Source organism: Biomphalaria glabrata, chromosome 7 (genome assembly GCF_947242115.1).
Source record: "Biomphalaria glabrata chromosome 7, xgBioGlab47.1, whole genome shotgun sequence".
NCBI classification, from domain to species: domain Eukaryota; kingdom Metazoa; phylum Mollusca; class Gastropoda; family Planorbidae; genus Biomphalaria; species Biomphalaria glabrata.
This window is the reverse complement of record NC_074717.1, coordinates 6,986,903-7,004,504: the sequence shown is the minus strand read 5'-3', so window position 1 is coordinate 7,004,504 and position 17,602 is coordinate 6,986,903. Positions and strand designations below refer to the sequence as shown.

General features: G+C 36.7%; 1 protein-coding gene across 2 annotated transcripts; it reads right to left on the bottom strand.

The window, feature by feature from the left end:
* Positions 1-379: 379 nt before the first annotated feature.
* LOC129927178 (uncharacterized) lies at positions 380-17,560 on the bottom strand. Of its 2 annotated transcripts, XM_056034497.1 has the most exons (5): positions 17,381-17,560; positions 6,507-6,613; positions 4,474-4,638; positions 3,366-3,470; positions 380-573 (listed from the first exon to the last, which is right to left on the bottom strand). In XM_056034497.1, the coding sequence occupies exons 2-5, from the start codon at positions 6,585-6,587 to the stop codon at positions 418-420; spliced, it is 507 nt and encodes a 168-aa protein (XP_055890472.1). In that variant the 5' UTR covers positions 6,588-6,613; positions 17,381-17,560; the 3' UTR covers positions 380-417. The 2 variants fall into 2 exon arrangements, with proteins under 2 accessions (XP_055890472.1, XP_055890473.1); XM_056034498.1 differs by lacking the exons at positions 3,366-3,470; positions 17,381-17,560 and having other exon boundaries at positions 6,507-6,697.
* Between the last annotated feature and the right edge of the window lie 42 nt (positions 17,561-17,602).

The following is a 17,602-nucleotide window of genomic DNA, read 5'->3' as shown; positions in this document are numbered from 1 at the left end:
GTCCAGCAAACAAAATGAACAAAAATTGAACAGAAAATGAAAAAAAATTGAAAGAAAAAGACAGAAAATGAAAAAAAAAGAACTAATAAACAGAAAATAAACAAAAAATTGAACAAAAAACAACAACAATTGAACAGAAAATGAACAAAAATTAAACCCAAAAAAAGACGATTGAACAGAAAATGAACAAAAACTTGAACCCCAAAAAAAGACTATTGAACCCAAAAAAAAAGACAATTGAACAGAAAATGAACAAAAATTGAACCCAAAAAAAGACAATTGAACAGAAAATTAACTAAAATTGAACCAAAAAAAAGACAATTAAACAGAAAAAGAACAAAATTGAACAGAAAATGAACAGAAAATGAGGGGGAAAAAATGAACACAGACACACGAGCTAGAAAATTCTCTTTTTTTTTATTGAAATGAAATCTGGACACTGGTCATCGTAAGGATGATAACAATGGTGATGAGTGTGGTACCGACCACAACTGAGGCTATCACGAGTCTTACGGCTTTCTTAGCACTATACTTAGCTGCTAACAAGTCTCCTTTTCTAGCGTACTTGTTGGCCTGTATGGATGAAAGTTAAAGACAATAAACTAGTAGTTAAAGTTATCAAGTACTTAGTATGTCTTTTTAGAAGACTAGACAACAATGAAATAATTTAGTAAGAAAAAAAAAAGACATCATTGATAATAATAATCACCAGAAAATTTCTCAATGGACACCGATAAAGGGACTACAATGAATTTTGCTTATATTTAACGAAACTCGACCCTGGCAGTGCCAGAGTATGACTTATCGTTCGTTTCTAACATAATAATAATAAAAAGTTGTCTACAATACCAATATATCCTTTATTTATATCAACTGAGGGGATGATGACAATTGACTTCAGAGATACCTTTACACAATAGAGCATACATAGGGACCTACTATTAATGAGTATAGGGCATACATAGGTACCTACTATTAATGAGTATAGAACATACATAGGAACCTACTATTAATGAGTATAGGTCCTACACATGGGCGAAGCCAGGATTTTTTTTCGGGGGGGGTTTTGGGGGGATGAATTTTTTTTCTCCCCCCCCCCCGCGAAAAAAATTATATGTATTTATGTGTGTGTGTGTGTGTGTACATAATCTTTATTACATTCTGACCCTTCATTCTTTCGGAAGACGTTTATTGTGCCCTAGAATAGGTTCTTCCATGAGTTAGTGAAAAAATTGTAGATTCCCCTACATTACTAGCAAAGGGGTCTGGGTGAGCGCTAGGAGCTCCCCCAGCGCGGGGCGAAGCCCCGCCGCCAAGCACTATTTCTGATATTGAAAACCAACAAAATGCATATTCTGAGGTATCTACAGTGCATTTTCCTGCTATTAAAAAGTTATATTTCAAAAACCTAATGTGCTATTCTTACTGACTTAGACCCTACCTCGTCGTTCGGCGCATTTGCCATCAAGCTGTTTTCATAAAAATGTGGACTCCCCGCCATTAATAGCAAGGGGATCTGGGGGAGCGCCAGGAGCTCCCCAGCGCGGGGCGAAGCCCCGCCGCCAAACACTATTTCTGGTATTGAAAGCCAACAAAATGCATATTCTGAGGTATCTACAGTCCATTTTAATGCTATTAAAAAGTTTTATTTCAAAAACCTAATGTAATATTCTTACTGACTTAGACCCTCCCACGCCGTTCGGAGCATTTGCCATCAAGTAGTTTTCATAAAAATCTGTCACTGGTAATGTCCGAAGCCTCTTCCCACCTACCATGAGGACCTCCATGAATGAGTGGCGTCAAGTTGTACTAGGATATCATTGCAACTCTTCTTATGCGTAATTCATTTTGTCGGAGAACATGTCCCGCAAACCTCATGCGTCGTTCTCTCACAATCTTACTAAGGGGTCGACTCCCAGTTCGGCATAGGATTTCCTTGATTTAGATCCGATCTCTATAACTGACTCCTAAAATCTGTCTTAGCCATCTTTGTTGAGCTACATTTAGTGTTTTTCGATTTCGGTAGATGACTATTCACTGCAGTTTATTAATGGAGCCCTGCCACTGGTAAAAATGTGTAACCTCTCTTGAATACGCTCTTGGAATTAAGTGACTATAGTTTGCTTTAGATTTTATATCGAAAAGAGAAGTTTTATCGTCAAAATCTTCTGTTGGGGGTTTTCCACCTCAAAATGCTCTGTAGGGGGATCTTAGACTCAAAACCATCTGGAGGGGTTTTAAACTTTAAAAAAAAAAGCCATCTGTAGAAGAAACTCAAAACCCCCGATTGGCTTGGCTACGCTCAAATAATTTTAGTGTGTAATTTGCTTTTTTTTTATATTGAAGATGTATTTTTAGCACCAAACCCCTCTGAATGGGGGTTTAAACTCAAAACCCTTTTCGGCTACGCTCATAGCATTTTGAGTGCGTAATTTGCTTTTTTTCTTACACTGAAGATGGCGGGGGTTTAAACTCAAAACCTCTTTGACTACGCTCATAGATTTTAGAGTGAGTAATTTTCTTTTATTTATATTGAAAAGGTACTTTTTAGCGTCAAACTCCACTGGAGGGGAGTTTAAACTCAAAACCCCATAGACTACACTCATAACATTTTTAGTGTATAATTTGCTTTTTTTTTTTATTATTAAAGAGGTATTTTTTACCTTCAAACCTTTTACCTTTAAACTCAAAACTGAGTCAAAACCCATTTAGCTACGCTCATAACATTTTGAGTGCGTAATTAGCTTTTTTTTATATTAAAGAGGGGGTTTATCGTAAATTTTAGACGGGGTTTTAAAATCAAAATCTTCCTTAACTGTGCTCTTGGAATTAGGGGATTTTTGTTTGCATTTTTTTTTTTGTTTTGTTGTGTAGAAGAGGGGGAGTTAACTGCAAAAACCCCAGGTAGGGGGTTTAAAACTCAAAACCCCTGGTAGGGGGTTTTAAACTCAAAACCGTTAGTAGGGGTTTTAAACTCGAACCCCCCTGGTAGGGGTTTTTAAACTCGAACCCCCCTGGTAGGGGTTTTTAAACTCGAACCCCCCTGGTAGGGGTTTTTAAACTCAAAACTCCTTTGGTTGTGCTAGGGCAAGTGATGGTTTAGTATTAAAATCTCACCTAAAATAAACAAAATCAAAGCAAAAAATCAGTCACTAAATTCCGACTCCCCCCCCCCAATGGGGGGGGGGGAGGATTTCATTTCGGGGGGGGTTTGAACCCCAAGAACCCCCCCCTGGCTACGCCCATGGTCCTACATAGGTACCTACTATTACTGAGTATAGGTCCTACATAGGTACCTACTATTATTGAGTATAGGATATACATAGGTACCTATTATTACTTATAGGACATACATAGGTACCTACTATTAATGAGTATAGGACAGCAAAAAGTCCTAAAGGACAGAAGCAGAACACGCAGGCAATGATGCTACAGATCAAGTAACTTTTAACATGAGGGCTCGGTTCTATCTGAAAGGCAATAAGAATATTTTATTTTTGAAGTAAAATAAGAGAGAACTAGATAGATAGATAGATAGATAGATAGATAGATAGATAGATAGATAGATAGATAGATAGATTGATAGATAGATAGATAGAAAGATTGATTGATTGATTGATTGATAGATGTTGAATTACGGATAGGGAAAAACTACAGTCTATCTGACCAAACAAATCAATGAACCAAGACCCACCCTCCTCAATCCACTCAATATAATCATTGCTTGCGAGACATGAAACTAGAACGGAAGTAGTCCACGATGGTCAGAAAGAGGCAAAGCGTGGCCCAGCAGTGATGACTCAGAAGGATCCTTGGAATAACATACTGAGATCATGTCCCAAATAGAACAATCTCTTCTGCACGGGCAAAGTACTGACCGAACATAGTGTGGTATTCGCAGAACATATCCTTAGACAAGAAGAAACAATTTTACTCAAGCCAGTCATAGCATAGAGGCCGAAAAGAGAAGAGCCAAAACAAGGTCATTCACACGCAACATGGCGTCGCACTTTCTTAGAAGACCAATGATCTGTAGGCACTAGCTGGGAAGAAGCTGTCTAAACTGATTTCTGTTGAGAGAGGTTGCTTCCCACGAGCCGAACGGCGCGGTAGGATCTAACAGAGTAATAATTGCATACTTTTTTCATTTAGCTTTTTAATGTGTATGGTCAGTGTTTCCCGAACTGTGTTCCGCGGACATCTCGTGTCCCGCTAGGCCTGCATTTTCCACATTTGTACATTCTACCCTGTTATAAAACTTCAATAACATATTTGTTTGTAATCAGAAAACATTTCTTTTGGTATAGAATTATAGGAGAGTGCGTGTTCTTTTTATATAACACAAATTAAATTTTATGAAAGGAGAAATTAATTTAATTTAATGAGGTCAAGTCAATAATGGTATCGTTAATTAAGAAAGAAAGAGTTAAGCAAAAAAGTTTGAAAAGCACTGTGATAAGTTATGCATATTACATGCTGAGATAACTGTGTATGATCTTGTTGGTCACTCAAAAGTAATGGTTCTTGACTTTCACAATAACGCAGCGGTAAATGCAACGAGTGGTATTCGTCCTCGTCAGAGTCTGGTAACTGAGCCAACGGTGCATTGTACGGGACATCATTTGTGTCACTATCTATCTTTTTGGAAGAAACAGAAAAAAAGGTTGTATTAAATATTAGATGATTATGATCAATAAAACTACGATAGATCAATAAAAGAAATCCGCAAGGGTTATATTCTTTATTGTATATCAAATTTATTTAAAAAAAACACTTAAATAATTATTATTATTTGTGCTTTGTTTTTTACTTTAAGCTTTTCAATCTTTCTTATTATTCCTAATTATTCTACGTAGATCGTTTAAATCTATTATTACTTTTAGTAATTTGTCACAGTTTAAATAACTCAATCTTCACAATATATATATATATATATATATATATATATATATATATATATATATATATATATATATATATATATATATATATATATATATGTAGATCTATGCATAACTGTTATGTCTTTGCATTAAATTTTGACGCTCCATCAATAAAATAAAATGTTCTACGCTTCTTCGTCTAGTTGTATATGTTAATTAGAGACTTCTCTCCTCTTTTTGATTAGACATAATTTGAAATGCAATATATTTCTAGAATGAATTGTGTGCTCTATTGCAAGGACGCTTTAATATTGGCCTGCCAAAACTTTTTAAAAATTTAACCTTTTTTAGACGCGCTTTTTCAATGATGAGAACAAGTCAGTTCGGGAGCTCTGACTGCAGGAAAACGCTTTTCGCCGCTATTGGAGGTTTTACAGAGCCCTCTGCTGCCTCTTCGATACAATCTTCAGAAAGAACCTTTACAAGTATACACAATACTTAAAAATTACCTATGAAAAATAAACAATTTTAAAAAATAATGAGATAAAACTGATTAGCTTTAATGAACATTTAATTCATGACTTTGGATTTCAAAGCATATTTATGCAAAATAAATATAAACATTGTATAATATTTCTTTTTCATTACAATAACCCCGCCTTCGACATTATTATGAAAGCCTACAGCACGCAAACGAAATTCTTCTCGTTTAGGGGGACTCCACACATAAAAGTTTGAAATAAGAAATGTATCATTATGTCTTTCTGAATAGTTTTTCACAATTCCTCCAATCAGTTTGCACATTCTTCATGGGTAAACCTAAAACTTAGACACCTATCTCGAAAAAAGGCTCTAACCATTTTCTTAATAATTTGACAGTTCATTTATATTATTTGGTAAAAAGAAAAGGGCTAATTGGCAACAGATGGAAAACTCTATTTGGCCGTTTTAGTTTTTCAAACATAAAATAAAATGTGGCTTACGACTTTTTATTTTGAACACACTTCACAAGGAATTTCTGCATTTACTGTATTATATGTATATGTATTATATAAGATAAGATAGTATGTATCAGATAAAGAGTTTATTAAATAAATACATTTTATGAACGTTTTGTAGAAATCGTTAACTGGGCTGCAAGAATTAATTTACAACAATGTATACACATTTGTTAGTACACAATCTGGACAATCTCAATACTATATAACTAGATCCGGTAGTCTATTTTACACTATCTTTTTATTTATTTTGTAAGACTATTTATATTACCATATTAGAATTCTCTATGGTCTGAATGTGTTTATAATGTCCGAGAGATGTACTTTACTTCGTACGTAATAGATTTGTACATGAGCGTAACAATGATATCTTTTGAAGAAATGGTAATGAGAACGGCATTTTTTTTCTTTAATCTATTTCATGTCTTAATAATTGTAAATTGGTGTCTTTAGTATGTTATTGAAAAGAATTATTTTCTTTTAATTAAAGATTTTTAATGATAATTTCTCAAGGTTTCGTTATGTAAGTCAATGTTCAGCGTATTATGTATTATTTCTTCCCTTTGTTTCACTCAGTGCCACAATGTTCCCAAGTAATGCTAGATATTAGATAAGCTCCACAAACCTCTATTAATTTGTCGACTTGGGCTGACACTGGACTGGAGTAGTGTAACAGTTCTGTATCAGGAATCTTCAACTGAGACATTTCTTTTGTTGTCGGATTTATTTAAACTGAAAAACAAATTACGATTTGTAGAAACAAATATGTTTAGAGCATCTTTTAAAGTCAACTTTTTATTAATTCCATGATATCCAAGCATTGCAAATTTGGTCCGTATCCATTGAACCTTCTGACCTACATCAGTAATTACACGGAACAAAACATAATTAATTTGTTTTTCTTCGTTTTCATTTTATATGTCGGAGGTTTAAGATCAGTAATTCTACATCTGAGACGAACAGCGCAGTGGTGTCCAGATCAGGCAGTTCTCCGTATAGTTTTTGTTCTATAGGAAAGTTTTGGGGCCAGAGTCTTGTTCGGGTCTCTTGATATAATATGCAGTTTGGAAGGGCGTGGTCAGTATTCTATGATGATGTTCCACAAGTGCAAGTTTCGCTAGTCCCGACTTTTATCTACATACGTTGACAAGTTGACTCTGTTGTGTTCCGGTTCTGAGTAAAAAAAAAATAATCGTTGGTTTTGTTTTTACTATAATAGGCGTTCTTTTTTTTTTTTTTTGTAATCGGGACGTAATTGACAGACTCAAAGAAATGTCGGTTTCAATTTTGACTTCATTTGTCATTTAACAATTTTTATTTATGTTTGTAAAATGTTTGACATGTTTCGGATGTTCCTTAAGTTGAAGATAATCTACTTCCTAGCTCAAGCCTCCATCAGCACGACGGTGAGATGGCAGCGAGGAGGGCATGAAGCCGAGAACATCGAGACAACAGAACGACAGTCCAGCGCGCATACCGCACGACCAGGCAGCCTCCCTCCATCTGTTTCGTATTCTCTCTCTCTCTCTCTCTCTCTCTCACTCACTATCTCTCTCACTCTCTCTCTCTCTCTCTCACTCTCTCTCTCTCACTATCTCTCTCACTCTCTCTCTCTCTCTCCCTCACTATCTCTCTCACTCTCTCTCTCTCTCTCTCACTCTCTCTCTCTCACTCTCTCTCTCTCTCTCTCACTCTCTCTCTCTCTCTCTCACTCTCTCTCTCTCTCTCTCACTCTCTCTCTCTCACTCTCTCTCTCTCTCTCTCTCACTCTCTCTCTCACTCTCTCTCTCTCTCACTATCTCTCTCTCTCTCTCTCTCTCTCTCACTCTCTCTCTCACTCTCTCTCTCTCTCTCACTCTCTCTCTCTCTCTCTCCCTCTCTCACTCTCTCTCTCACTCTCTCACTCTCTCTCTCTCTCTCTCTCTCTCTCTCTCTCTCTCTCTCTCTCTCTCTCTCTCTCTCTCTCTCTCTCTCTCTCTCTCTCTCTCTCTCTCTTAATGAAAATATCATATAGTCGAGTTAGGCAACAAAACATATTTTTTTAAATCTCTATCTATATGTGTATGTGTCTCTATCCTTCTCTGTCCGTCTGTCCGTCTGTCTGTCTCTGTCTCTCTTTTATGTCTGCATGTCACTCTTGGAGACATCCACTGACCTCAATGCTTTTCACTATTTTATTTTACCATCACGAACCACAAGAAGGAGTATTTGGTCACATTTTGGTGCATTGACATTACAAACTTGTTACCATTATGTCATTATACGCCATTAGTCATGACAAAAGGGACATAACTGCTGTTTGTTTCCTCTAATGCGTAGAGTGATTCCCGCTTATATTTGTTTGTTTGTAAAATGTTTTACATAATTCGGATGTTCCTTCAGAGTTGAAGATAGTTTACTTCCTAGTCCAAACCTCCCGCAGGACGACGGGGATGGGAGCGGGCAGGGTTTGAACCCTCGACCGTCGATAAATCCGAACGACAGTCCAGCGCACAAACCGCACGACCAGGCAGCCATCTATCTCTCTTTGTTCGTTAATATATTGTATTTATATTAAAAAAACAACAACTCATATTTTAAATTAAAGATAAATTATAATCATGTTTATAAATAGCTAGGTTTCTTTTGCATTTGTGCTTTGATTACGTATAAATTACAATCCCTTATTTGTTGCATTATTTAGAACAGCGGTTCTCAATCTTTTAAGCTTGGCGACCCCTTTTATAATCCACCATTCTGCCGCGACCCCCCCCCCCCCCCACACACACAAACACATACAGAAATAGAAGAGTAGACAATAACAATCCATATTTTCGATAGTCTTAGGTGACCCCTGGCAAATCGTCAATCGACCCCCAAGGGGCTGAGAACCCCTGATTTAGAATGTTCTTTATTTGGTGATGTTTGAAATACCACTTGTTCAAATACATACACAAGATGTTAAAATTTTTTATCCTATTCTTTTAAATAAGTTACTTACAGTTAAACTTAGAATGATACATACTTTTAATTTAATAATAGTATCAAAATATATAAAAAAAAAAATGGTATGGAATAGTAAGTTTATCATAATGTTACTTTCCTGATCAGTGTTGTTGTTGTTTTGTGACGGTACGCACAGGTACTAAAAATTATTACTTTTTTTTTTTTTCAACAAGAGAGACAATGAGGACTAGAAGAAGGAATGTGAAAGTTCTTGTGGTTGCATCCCTTTGATCAGATGCCTTTAGACAACTGAACTGGACATGCATTTCAGGAGGATGGACTTACGGATAGCTAAATTGCTAAAATAACTATTTCAATATGGACATAATTGTTCTATAAAATATTTGATTTAAATAGGAGGATTAATCTAAAATGTGTTATGTTAAAAATGATCATGTATAACATAATAAATATATATCTGTGTTTATCCATCCATGTATTCGTTTATTCATGGCGCAAAAAAAAAAAAAAAATAGACTAAAGATTAATGCTGAAATTACCAATTATTATTAAGCAAGGTTTCTCCGCCTCAACGTGGCGTCTTGTAGGGAAATGTCTTTAATTGAAAAAATCAGGCCAATACGTCCAAGGGGGGGTAAGAACCGAGTTCATTGCACTGGCGGGGATGAAAGAGAGCCCCAACAACAAATGTCACTATCCACACATGGTTCCTTAAGGGGCCGCCGTATGCCGCAGAGCTGATGTGGTACATAGAAGAAATATCGGGGGTGGGGGGTGGGGGGACGAAGATAAAGGCTCACAGATTCTACACCTTGGTGACCACATGTCCCATGCGGTGATTTCAAAGGAAAACAAACACTGAATGTTGATAAGGAATAAAATTGTTGTGGTTATTTGACAAAAAAGAAAGCCTCTAGCATGACCTATTTTGAAACGCAGAATATGCTTTATAGAAATTTTTAAGAAATGAAACTAGCACTCCGCACTCACGCGGGGGAGGCAATTTGTACATTATATTACGAGAAACAAGGGAGGTATTTGTAAATGTTACCAAGATCGTTTTATAAATCGATTTTATATTTTTTTTAAAGTTGTTCAACTTAAAGTGGAACTCAAGGGCTCAAGCCTTCTCTAGACAACACACTAACCACTGTGCCAGCGAAGGTCTCATGAAAGTAGAAGGTCTTATAGTTAACTATTGTTAGTTTGCAACTTTTAAGCGACGACCTAATTTTATACTAATTCAATTCTTACTACCACATCTGTCAAGTACACACAAAAAATCACATACATTCTCCCACCCCGAAAAAAAATGCTGGCTACGCCCTTGTTGTGTTTATTTATCATGCATTCGTTTATTCAAGGCGCAAAAAAATATAATGGACTAAATATTAATGCTGAAATTACCAATTATTAGAAAGCGACATAATTCAATTCATACTACCACATCTGTCAAGTACAATTTCTTTCTCTTGTACGATACCAAAAAAAAATTAATTACCAATATTTAATTAGTGAATTGGTAATTTATTTAATTTGATTTTTTTTTTGTCAAGTAAAAGAAATAATCGTGCCAAATTTCAGCTTAATCCGAGATTGGGTGTGGGAGAAATGACGTGTACAAGCTTTTTACCAGACAGGCAGTCGGAGTGAGCTGATAGAAAAAGTAAAGTTCCCCTTTTCAGACGTTGTGGTCTATAGTGCAGATGATGTAAAGGTCAACTGTTTCTTTGGCCTACCGCTAACAAGGTGTCATGTGGCCAGCACAACGACCAACACTCTTTACTTTCCCTTAGCTAATGTCAGGTACCAATTAAAGCTGGGTGGACTCAAAGGCGTCCAAGGATCCCGATATTAAAAATCTCAGGATTCGAACCTGGAACCTCGTTTCAGTAGCCAGGCACTTTGCCGCTCAGCCACAGCGCCTCCAGTTGACATAGGCTTGTAAAAATGTAATTCACTCGTACAATAATAATATTATTAATAAGAAGAGGATTCTCGTTGCTTGTCAGGGGCGGTACTGCTGCAGAGCTGCCACATCAAGAGAACATTTCTCGGTGGACGCTGTTAAAGAGACTACAATGAATTTCGTTTCTCTCTCACGAACCTCGATCCTGGTAGTGCCAGAGAATGAATATTAATTCGTTTTTAACATAATAATAATAATAATAATGACATAAATGGTACATTTCAATCGCCCGGATGTGCTGTTCATCGATAAAAAAGAAAAAACCGCTACCATAATCGACATCGCCGTACCACTGTCTCATAATTTAAGAAAAACTGAGATAGAAAAACAAAGAAAATATGGGAACCTAGGCTTGGAGATTAAGCGTCTATGGAAATTGTCCAAAATAACAATATGCCCCATTGTTGTTTCAACCGAGGGGATAATAACAACTGACCTCACAGACACCCTCAAGGTCCTTAACATTCCTAGGAACATTCACGTTGCCTGTCAGAGGGCGGTACTGCTGCAGACCTGCCACATCACCAGAAGGTTCCTCAGTGAAAACTGTTAAAGGGACTACGATGAATTTTGTTTCTCTTTAGCGAAACTCGACCCTGGCAGCGCCAGAGAATGGCTACTCGTTCATTTCTGACATAATAATAATAACAATAATAATAATAATAATGGCTCTTTCCACGGAGTTGTTTCCTGTAAGAATTGCACGGTGAGGGAAAGTGGAGTCATTTCTTAACGTTGTGAATGGTCTTCCAGCTCAGGCTCTGTGGAACTTTCCTGTTTCTGTATATCCCTAGCATTCGTGAAGTTACAGACCTCAGAGAAGCAGCTAGAAATTACCTGTTTTATCATTGAAAGTTGCACTTCACAACTTCCCTCTCAGGGTTATACTGATATGGACAAATTGAAAGCAACAAAGTTATAATACGATTATATATTTCATAAATGCCAATTTATATTATGGCGTTTAAAAATTAGAAATATTATGTTTTGTTACTATATATTTTCGTCCGTACAAAATGTTGAATTGAGAGGGAATATTACTTGATAAAAAACGTAACGATTCCATGGTCATCAATTTAAAAAAAAATTGCGAAGTATTTGACAACAAATATTCAAATATTTAATTATAGAAAACATATGAAAATTAGTTTTAAAATTTACATTTTATATAATGATTTTTTAAAGAATAACGTATTCAAGAAGACGCAACATGTGTTACAATTGTTGTTGTTGTTGTTGTTTTTACATAGATTGAAAATAATCTCCTCCTAAGTCTGATGGACCATTTCATCAAATGCTCATAACAATTATGTTGGTAAAGCAGTGGTAGCTCGGCCATAATAAATATTTGCCTGAATTTCGGCCTAGAGAACTGAATGGTTTGAACACAATCCAGTGTCGTAGCTAGGATGGGAGAGGGGGGGGGTGTCCACATTTTATTTTCCATGTTCAACATTCTGCTAACAGATATCAATAAATAAAAAACGTTACCATTAAAAGGCCCAAACTGAAATACATTGGAAGTGTCATGTCTTAATTAAAGAAAAATCTTTTTACCGGAAGTTCTCACTAACCAGGAGGCGTGGTGGTTAAGCGGTAAAGCACTCGGCTTCAGAAACGGGAGTCCTAAATTTGAAACCTGGTGAAGACTGGGATTTTTAATGTTTGATCTTTTTTTTTTTTTTTGCTCTTCAGATTTTACCTAGCTCTAATTGGTACCGGGCATTAGTTAGGGAGAAGTAAAGGCGTTGAAGCTGTTCTGGTCACATGACTCCCTCGTTAACCGTGGGCCACAGAAGCAGGTGACCTTTACATCATCTGTCTGAAAGGGAACTTTACTTTTTTTATTTCCTTTCTCACCACTGACTAACTCAGGGCTCAGGGATGGACTAATGACAGTGCAAGACTACAGCAGCACAGGGACCCCCAGCCTGAAAGAGGGCCTCCATGTTAATTAAAGGAAAATAACATTTTTAAACAATATCTATTTCTATTCGAGCAGATACCCGTGCTGCGCTACGGCTGTAATATCCAAGTGCACACTTCTTGGGCCCATCAGTTGTAGCCTTTTCGTCTGCCTGCATTATTACGTTCCCCAACACACACAAACACACACACACACTATTTTTAAATGACACGACTCCTCCCCAACACACACAAACACACACACACACTATTTTTAAATGACACGCCTCTCCCCCCAACATACACAAACACACACACAGACTATTTTTAAATGACACGCCTCTCCCCCAACATAATATATAATGCAGCTTAAAATATCTTCTCAATCGATACCAGACATTGATTTCTAATAGATAACATCGAAAGACTTCCTGTTCTGTTAATTATATCTCTCCCTTTGATCACGTAATCATTTACAGCCATTGATAAGGGCGTAACTATTTTTGCTTATTACTGGGAGAAACTTAAATGTTCCTCATTAGATGATGACTAATACGGCCAGCATCTCCCGCTCCACCCTTGCTACGACACTAACATTCTAAGTGACACTTGGCACAGTTAAGCTTGTAGCGCATTTTTATTATTTTTTTTTACAGCAGCGCCATTATTTTTTCAGGTAACAGAATAATAAATAACTGTTTTTTTGTCTTCTTTTTATTAGAAAAGAGAAACTAAATTGTGTGTAAGTCCACATAGCATTGTCTACTTGAGATGTTTTATAATGAGTTTACATTGAGTGATACATATTTACCATGATTGATAGTGACTAAGTGCGTTCAATACAATGTTTAAATATCAGTTTCAGATGTTGAGAGTTCCAGATGTTGAGAGTTTCCGATGTTGAGAGTTTCAGATGTTGAGTGTTCTAAAAATGTTGTAAAATGTTTTACTTATTTCGGATGTTCCTTCAGAGTTGAAGATAATTACTTCCTAGTCCAAACCTCCCGCAGGACGACGGGGGATGGGAGCGGGCAGGGTTTGAACCCGGGACCATCGATAAGTCCGAACGACAGTCCAGCGTGCAAACCGCACGACCAGGCAGACATCCGATGTTTCAGATGTTGAGAGTTTCAGATGATGAGTGTTTCAGATGTTGAGTGTTTCAGATGTTAAGTGTTTCAGATGTTGAGAGTTTCAGATGTTGAATGTTTCAGATATTAAGAGTTTCAGATGTTGAGTGTTTCAGATATTGAGAGTTTCAGATGTTGAGAGTTTCAGATGTTGAGTGTTTCAGATGTTGAGAGTTTCAGATGTTGAATGTTTCAGATATTAAGAGTTTCAGATGTTGAGTGTTTCAGATATTGAGAGTTTCAGATGTTGAGAGTTTCAGATGTTGAGAGTTTCAGATGTTGAATGTTTCAGATGTTGAGTGTCTCAGATGTTGAGAGTTTCAGATGTTGAGTGTTTCGGATGTTGAATGTTTCAGATGTTGAGAGTTCAGCATGTTTTAAATCTGTAAAAAAGGTCTGAAGTGCTTAGATCTTCGATTTTAGCGGAGAATTCGCATAAACGATAAAATAGACCGTGAGCTAACTGAGATCTTATAAAATACAGACGTTGTTTAAAAAAAGAGGATGATTGCGTCCTACGTGTGTTCGTAGGTCAATCTAGTCATACATGTTAATCAGTGACTTTAAATTCTGCCAAATCACTGGTTTTCATGGCTAGCTCAGGCAACCCATTCCATGCTCTAATAACACTAGGGAAGAAGGAGCATTTGTACAAATTTGTCCTAGCATATGTGTCTACACTACACAACACAACACTACACAAGTCCATGTGAAACTAGGATCAAGTCATTTCATGATTGTTATTATTTTATTATTATCAGAACTTTCTAGATCGTTTCACTGTCAATACTATCAAAAGCTTTTTTAAACCCAACAAATGTTGCATAAAGAGGAGATTTCAATTTAATGATGATATCACCATAGCATACGCATTGCGGACGCCAATAGAATGATTCACTGAAGCTAAAAACGCAGAACATGTTTGTTAAGGGTTTGGGAATTGATAAGGAAGGGGCAAGAGGTGTGACCTCCGTTACCATATCGAAGGCGCCGCTAGAGGTGGTAGGGGAAAACGAGGCATTAACCCGTACTGCCCAGTCTCTTGGCAGAGCACTTCTCAAGGAGTCCGTTGGGAGTACATCTCAGGTGATTGAAGAGGAGGGGAGATTATCGTCTTTGTATCATTCTTAGTAAGATGTATGACTAATTTTTTTTATTTTTTTTGGGGGGAGGGGGATTTACAGGGACGATCTGTTTCCCCTAATTAGGTGTATGACGTTTGAACGTCATGTTTTATTGCTATTGCTACCAAGCATTTCGTTCCGAGACAGAATTATAGCTTTTCAATTATTGCTTCCTGCACCGATTTGAATGACCTTGATCTTGCGCTTCGCCTTGACCTCGTTCTGAACCTTATTCACTTTGCTTTGAATATTTTATAGCCCTTATGCACATTTGTCATTATAAAGGAAGTGTGTGGCAGCGGTTAAGCAATACCGCAGAAACAATACAGATCTCAAACAATAATACAATCTAAGTCGACCTAGATAATCTAGGTTATTTGTTCAGGCTTTCCCGCGTATAAAACAAGAGCCATAAACTGAGGGGACTTGCATCAAACGTGTAAGGGCAAGTAACTCTGCCAGTCGTATGAAATATTTTGATAGTGTATCTTCGCCAGACTGTCTAGTTGACTTGGTACCTTGTCTACTGATAAAAATGTTGATTGAGTCGTTCGAAGTCTGTTTTTATTTCTTTTTTTTCCTTCGGTATTCCTCCCCACCCCCTCAACACATATTGCATATTGGCCTTCACTTACATATATTAAACATAAATGAATAACAGCACCAGAGACCAAGTTCACTAACAACTTCGATAGAGTCGTTTGTCTAATACATGCCTAACGGCTGTCTGTGTCGGCTCTATCGAAGTTGCTAGTGAACGGATGCTGCGAGGGTGGGGGAGGGGCTATCTGGGGCTTGTGACCTTTGACCACTGGGGTGGTAATTTGCATACCAGCGAAATGACTCTGGATCAGAAGAATGTTTTTTTGGACATTCCGATGGTCTAGAGGCTAGTTTCGCTTGGTGCGTTATCGCTAGGCGGTGGTGTCGAATCCAGTGTCACAGGTTCGAGCCTCGGTCGGCGCATGCCCTTATTTTCGTAGCATTTTAATTCACTACTTTCTCTCTTAAAAACTTGGTCCCTGGTGCTGTTATTCATTTATGAACTCTATGTTTACGTTGGCCTTCACTTAGTATGCTGTTGCTTGTAGCCATCTAGGTAGACTACTTATGTCATCCAATAAATCTACACACGCCATTCAAGTACTGAAAACATCTTATTTTGTAATGCCATCTATATACTTTTGGCAAGTACGTATTGATTTCATTCTTATTAATGTCATCTTGCCCTAATGTCATCCAAGTAGCCTACTCATGCCATCTAAGCACTAATATCTTTTAAGCACTAATGTCATATAAATATTAATCCCAGTAGGTACTAACATCTTGTCTTATACATCTTATAAATTACAGACGTTCTTTCAAACGAGAAGATAATTACGTCCTGCAAACCATGTAGTAATACCATCTATATATAAAAGGCATATTAATATTATATAAGTACTAATACCATCTGCGTAGGGCATCTAAGTACACACATGGTCTTAGTACTATTAATAGTTTCCCAAAAAAGTCTGGAAAATACCAGAATCAAATTTTATGCACAAAAAAAAACAACAACTTTGCAGCTAATTTTTTAAGTCCAATACGAAATCGTCTGTTTTTGGAGGATACAATACAAACGAGCATTACATATAAAAAAGAATATATCAGTAATGTAGAAGTTGCTTCCCTTATTCGATATCAAACAATAATTAATTGACTATTATGGTTAATTATTTAATTGATTTATATTTTGTTAGGGACAATAAATAATTTTTTTAAACTGTCAACGTGATCGGAGAATACGTGAGGGAGAACTTACATGTACAATTATTTAAGGGGACTAAACCCTGCACATTTAGCCATATCTGTGAATACTCATTAATTACCATTGTTGGTATTAACCAAAATTATTAATTACCAGTAATTAATTCTCAAATAGGCTAATATTTATTTTATTTTTAATTCATGTCTTGTATACGCCAAAGAATAAATGTGCAAAGTTTCAACTTGATCTGAGAATGGGTGTGGGAGAAATAACGTGTACAGACATTTTACTAGACAGACAGAATTAATAAAAAGCTTTGCAAATAATCAAGCCCAATAGTTCTCAGAATACCTTTAATTTTTCTATGTCGATTAGATTTCACTCAACCCAAAATTTAATAAATCACTTGAGCTCAATGGAAGAGACTATCCTGAAAACTGGAATTGAATTTTGTTAAACTTTAACACCGTGTGCGGGGGATGGGGGGGGGTGAGAAAGGCAGGAGACGCGGGAAAATATGTAGGTCGCAGATGGGTTTGCGTAGTCATGTGAAACACTGCACTCATCCTTAATCTTCGGAATCGAAGCCATTACCATTGCCGTTTATGTATGTATTGCAATAAGCAGAAATACATGACTAGTGCTCATGCTAAAAGCTAATTAGAAAGTCAGTACCTTTTTTTTTAATTCTTTAATCCCCCAGGGAGGCGGCGGAATGTTTTACTCTATCCTAGGACTTCCGCATTGGTCTGATCCTGAGGAATGTTTATGCACATTTCGAACAAGATTGGTCAAACATTGTTGATTTCTCTAGGGAGCATGGATCTACATAAATACACCAATCATAAACAAATAATGTTATTGCCTTAAAAAATAGCCTCGATTTTTATTAACTAG

Excerpts from the sequence above, each read along its gene's own strand:
- LOC129927178 (XM_056034497.1), bottom strand. The coding sequence starts at position 6,587 with ATGTCTCAGTTGAAGATTCCTGATACAGAACTGTTACACTACTCCAGT. Across the intron at positions 4,639-6,506 it reads AAGTCGACAAATTAATAGAG|ATAGATAGTGACACAAATGA; the intron begins GTTTGTGGAGCT and ends TCTTCCAAAAAG. Across the intron at positions 574-3,365 it reads CTGTCCTATACTCATTAATA|GCCAACAAGTACGCTAGAAA; the intron begins GTAGGTACCTAT and ends TCATCCATACAG.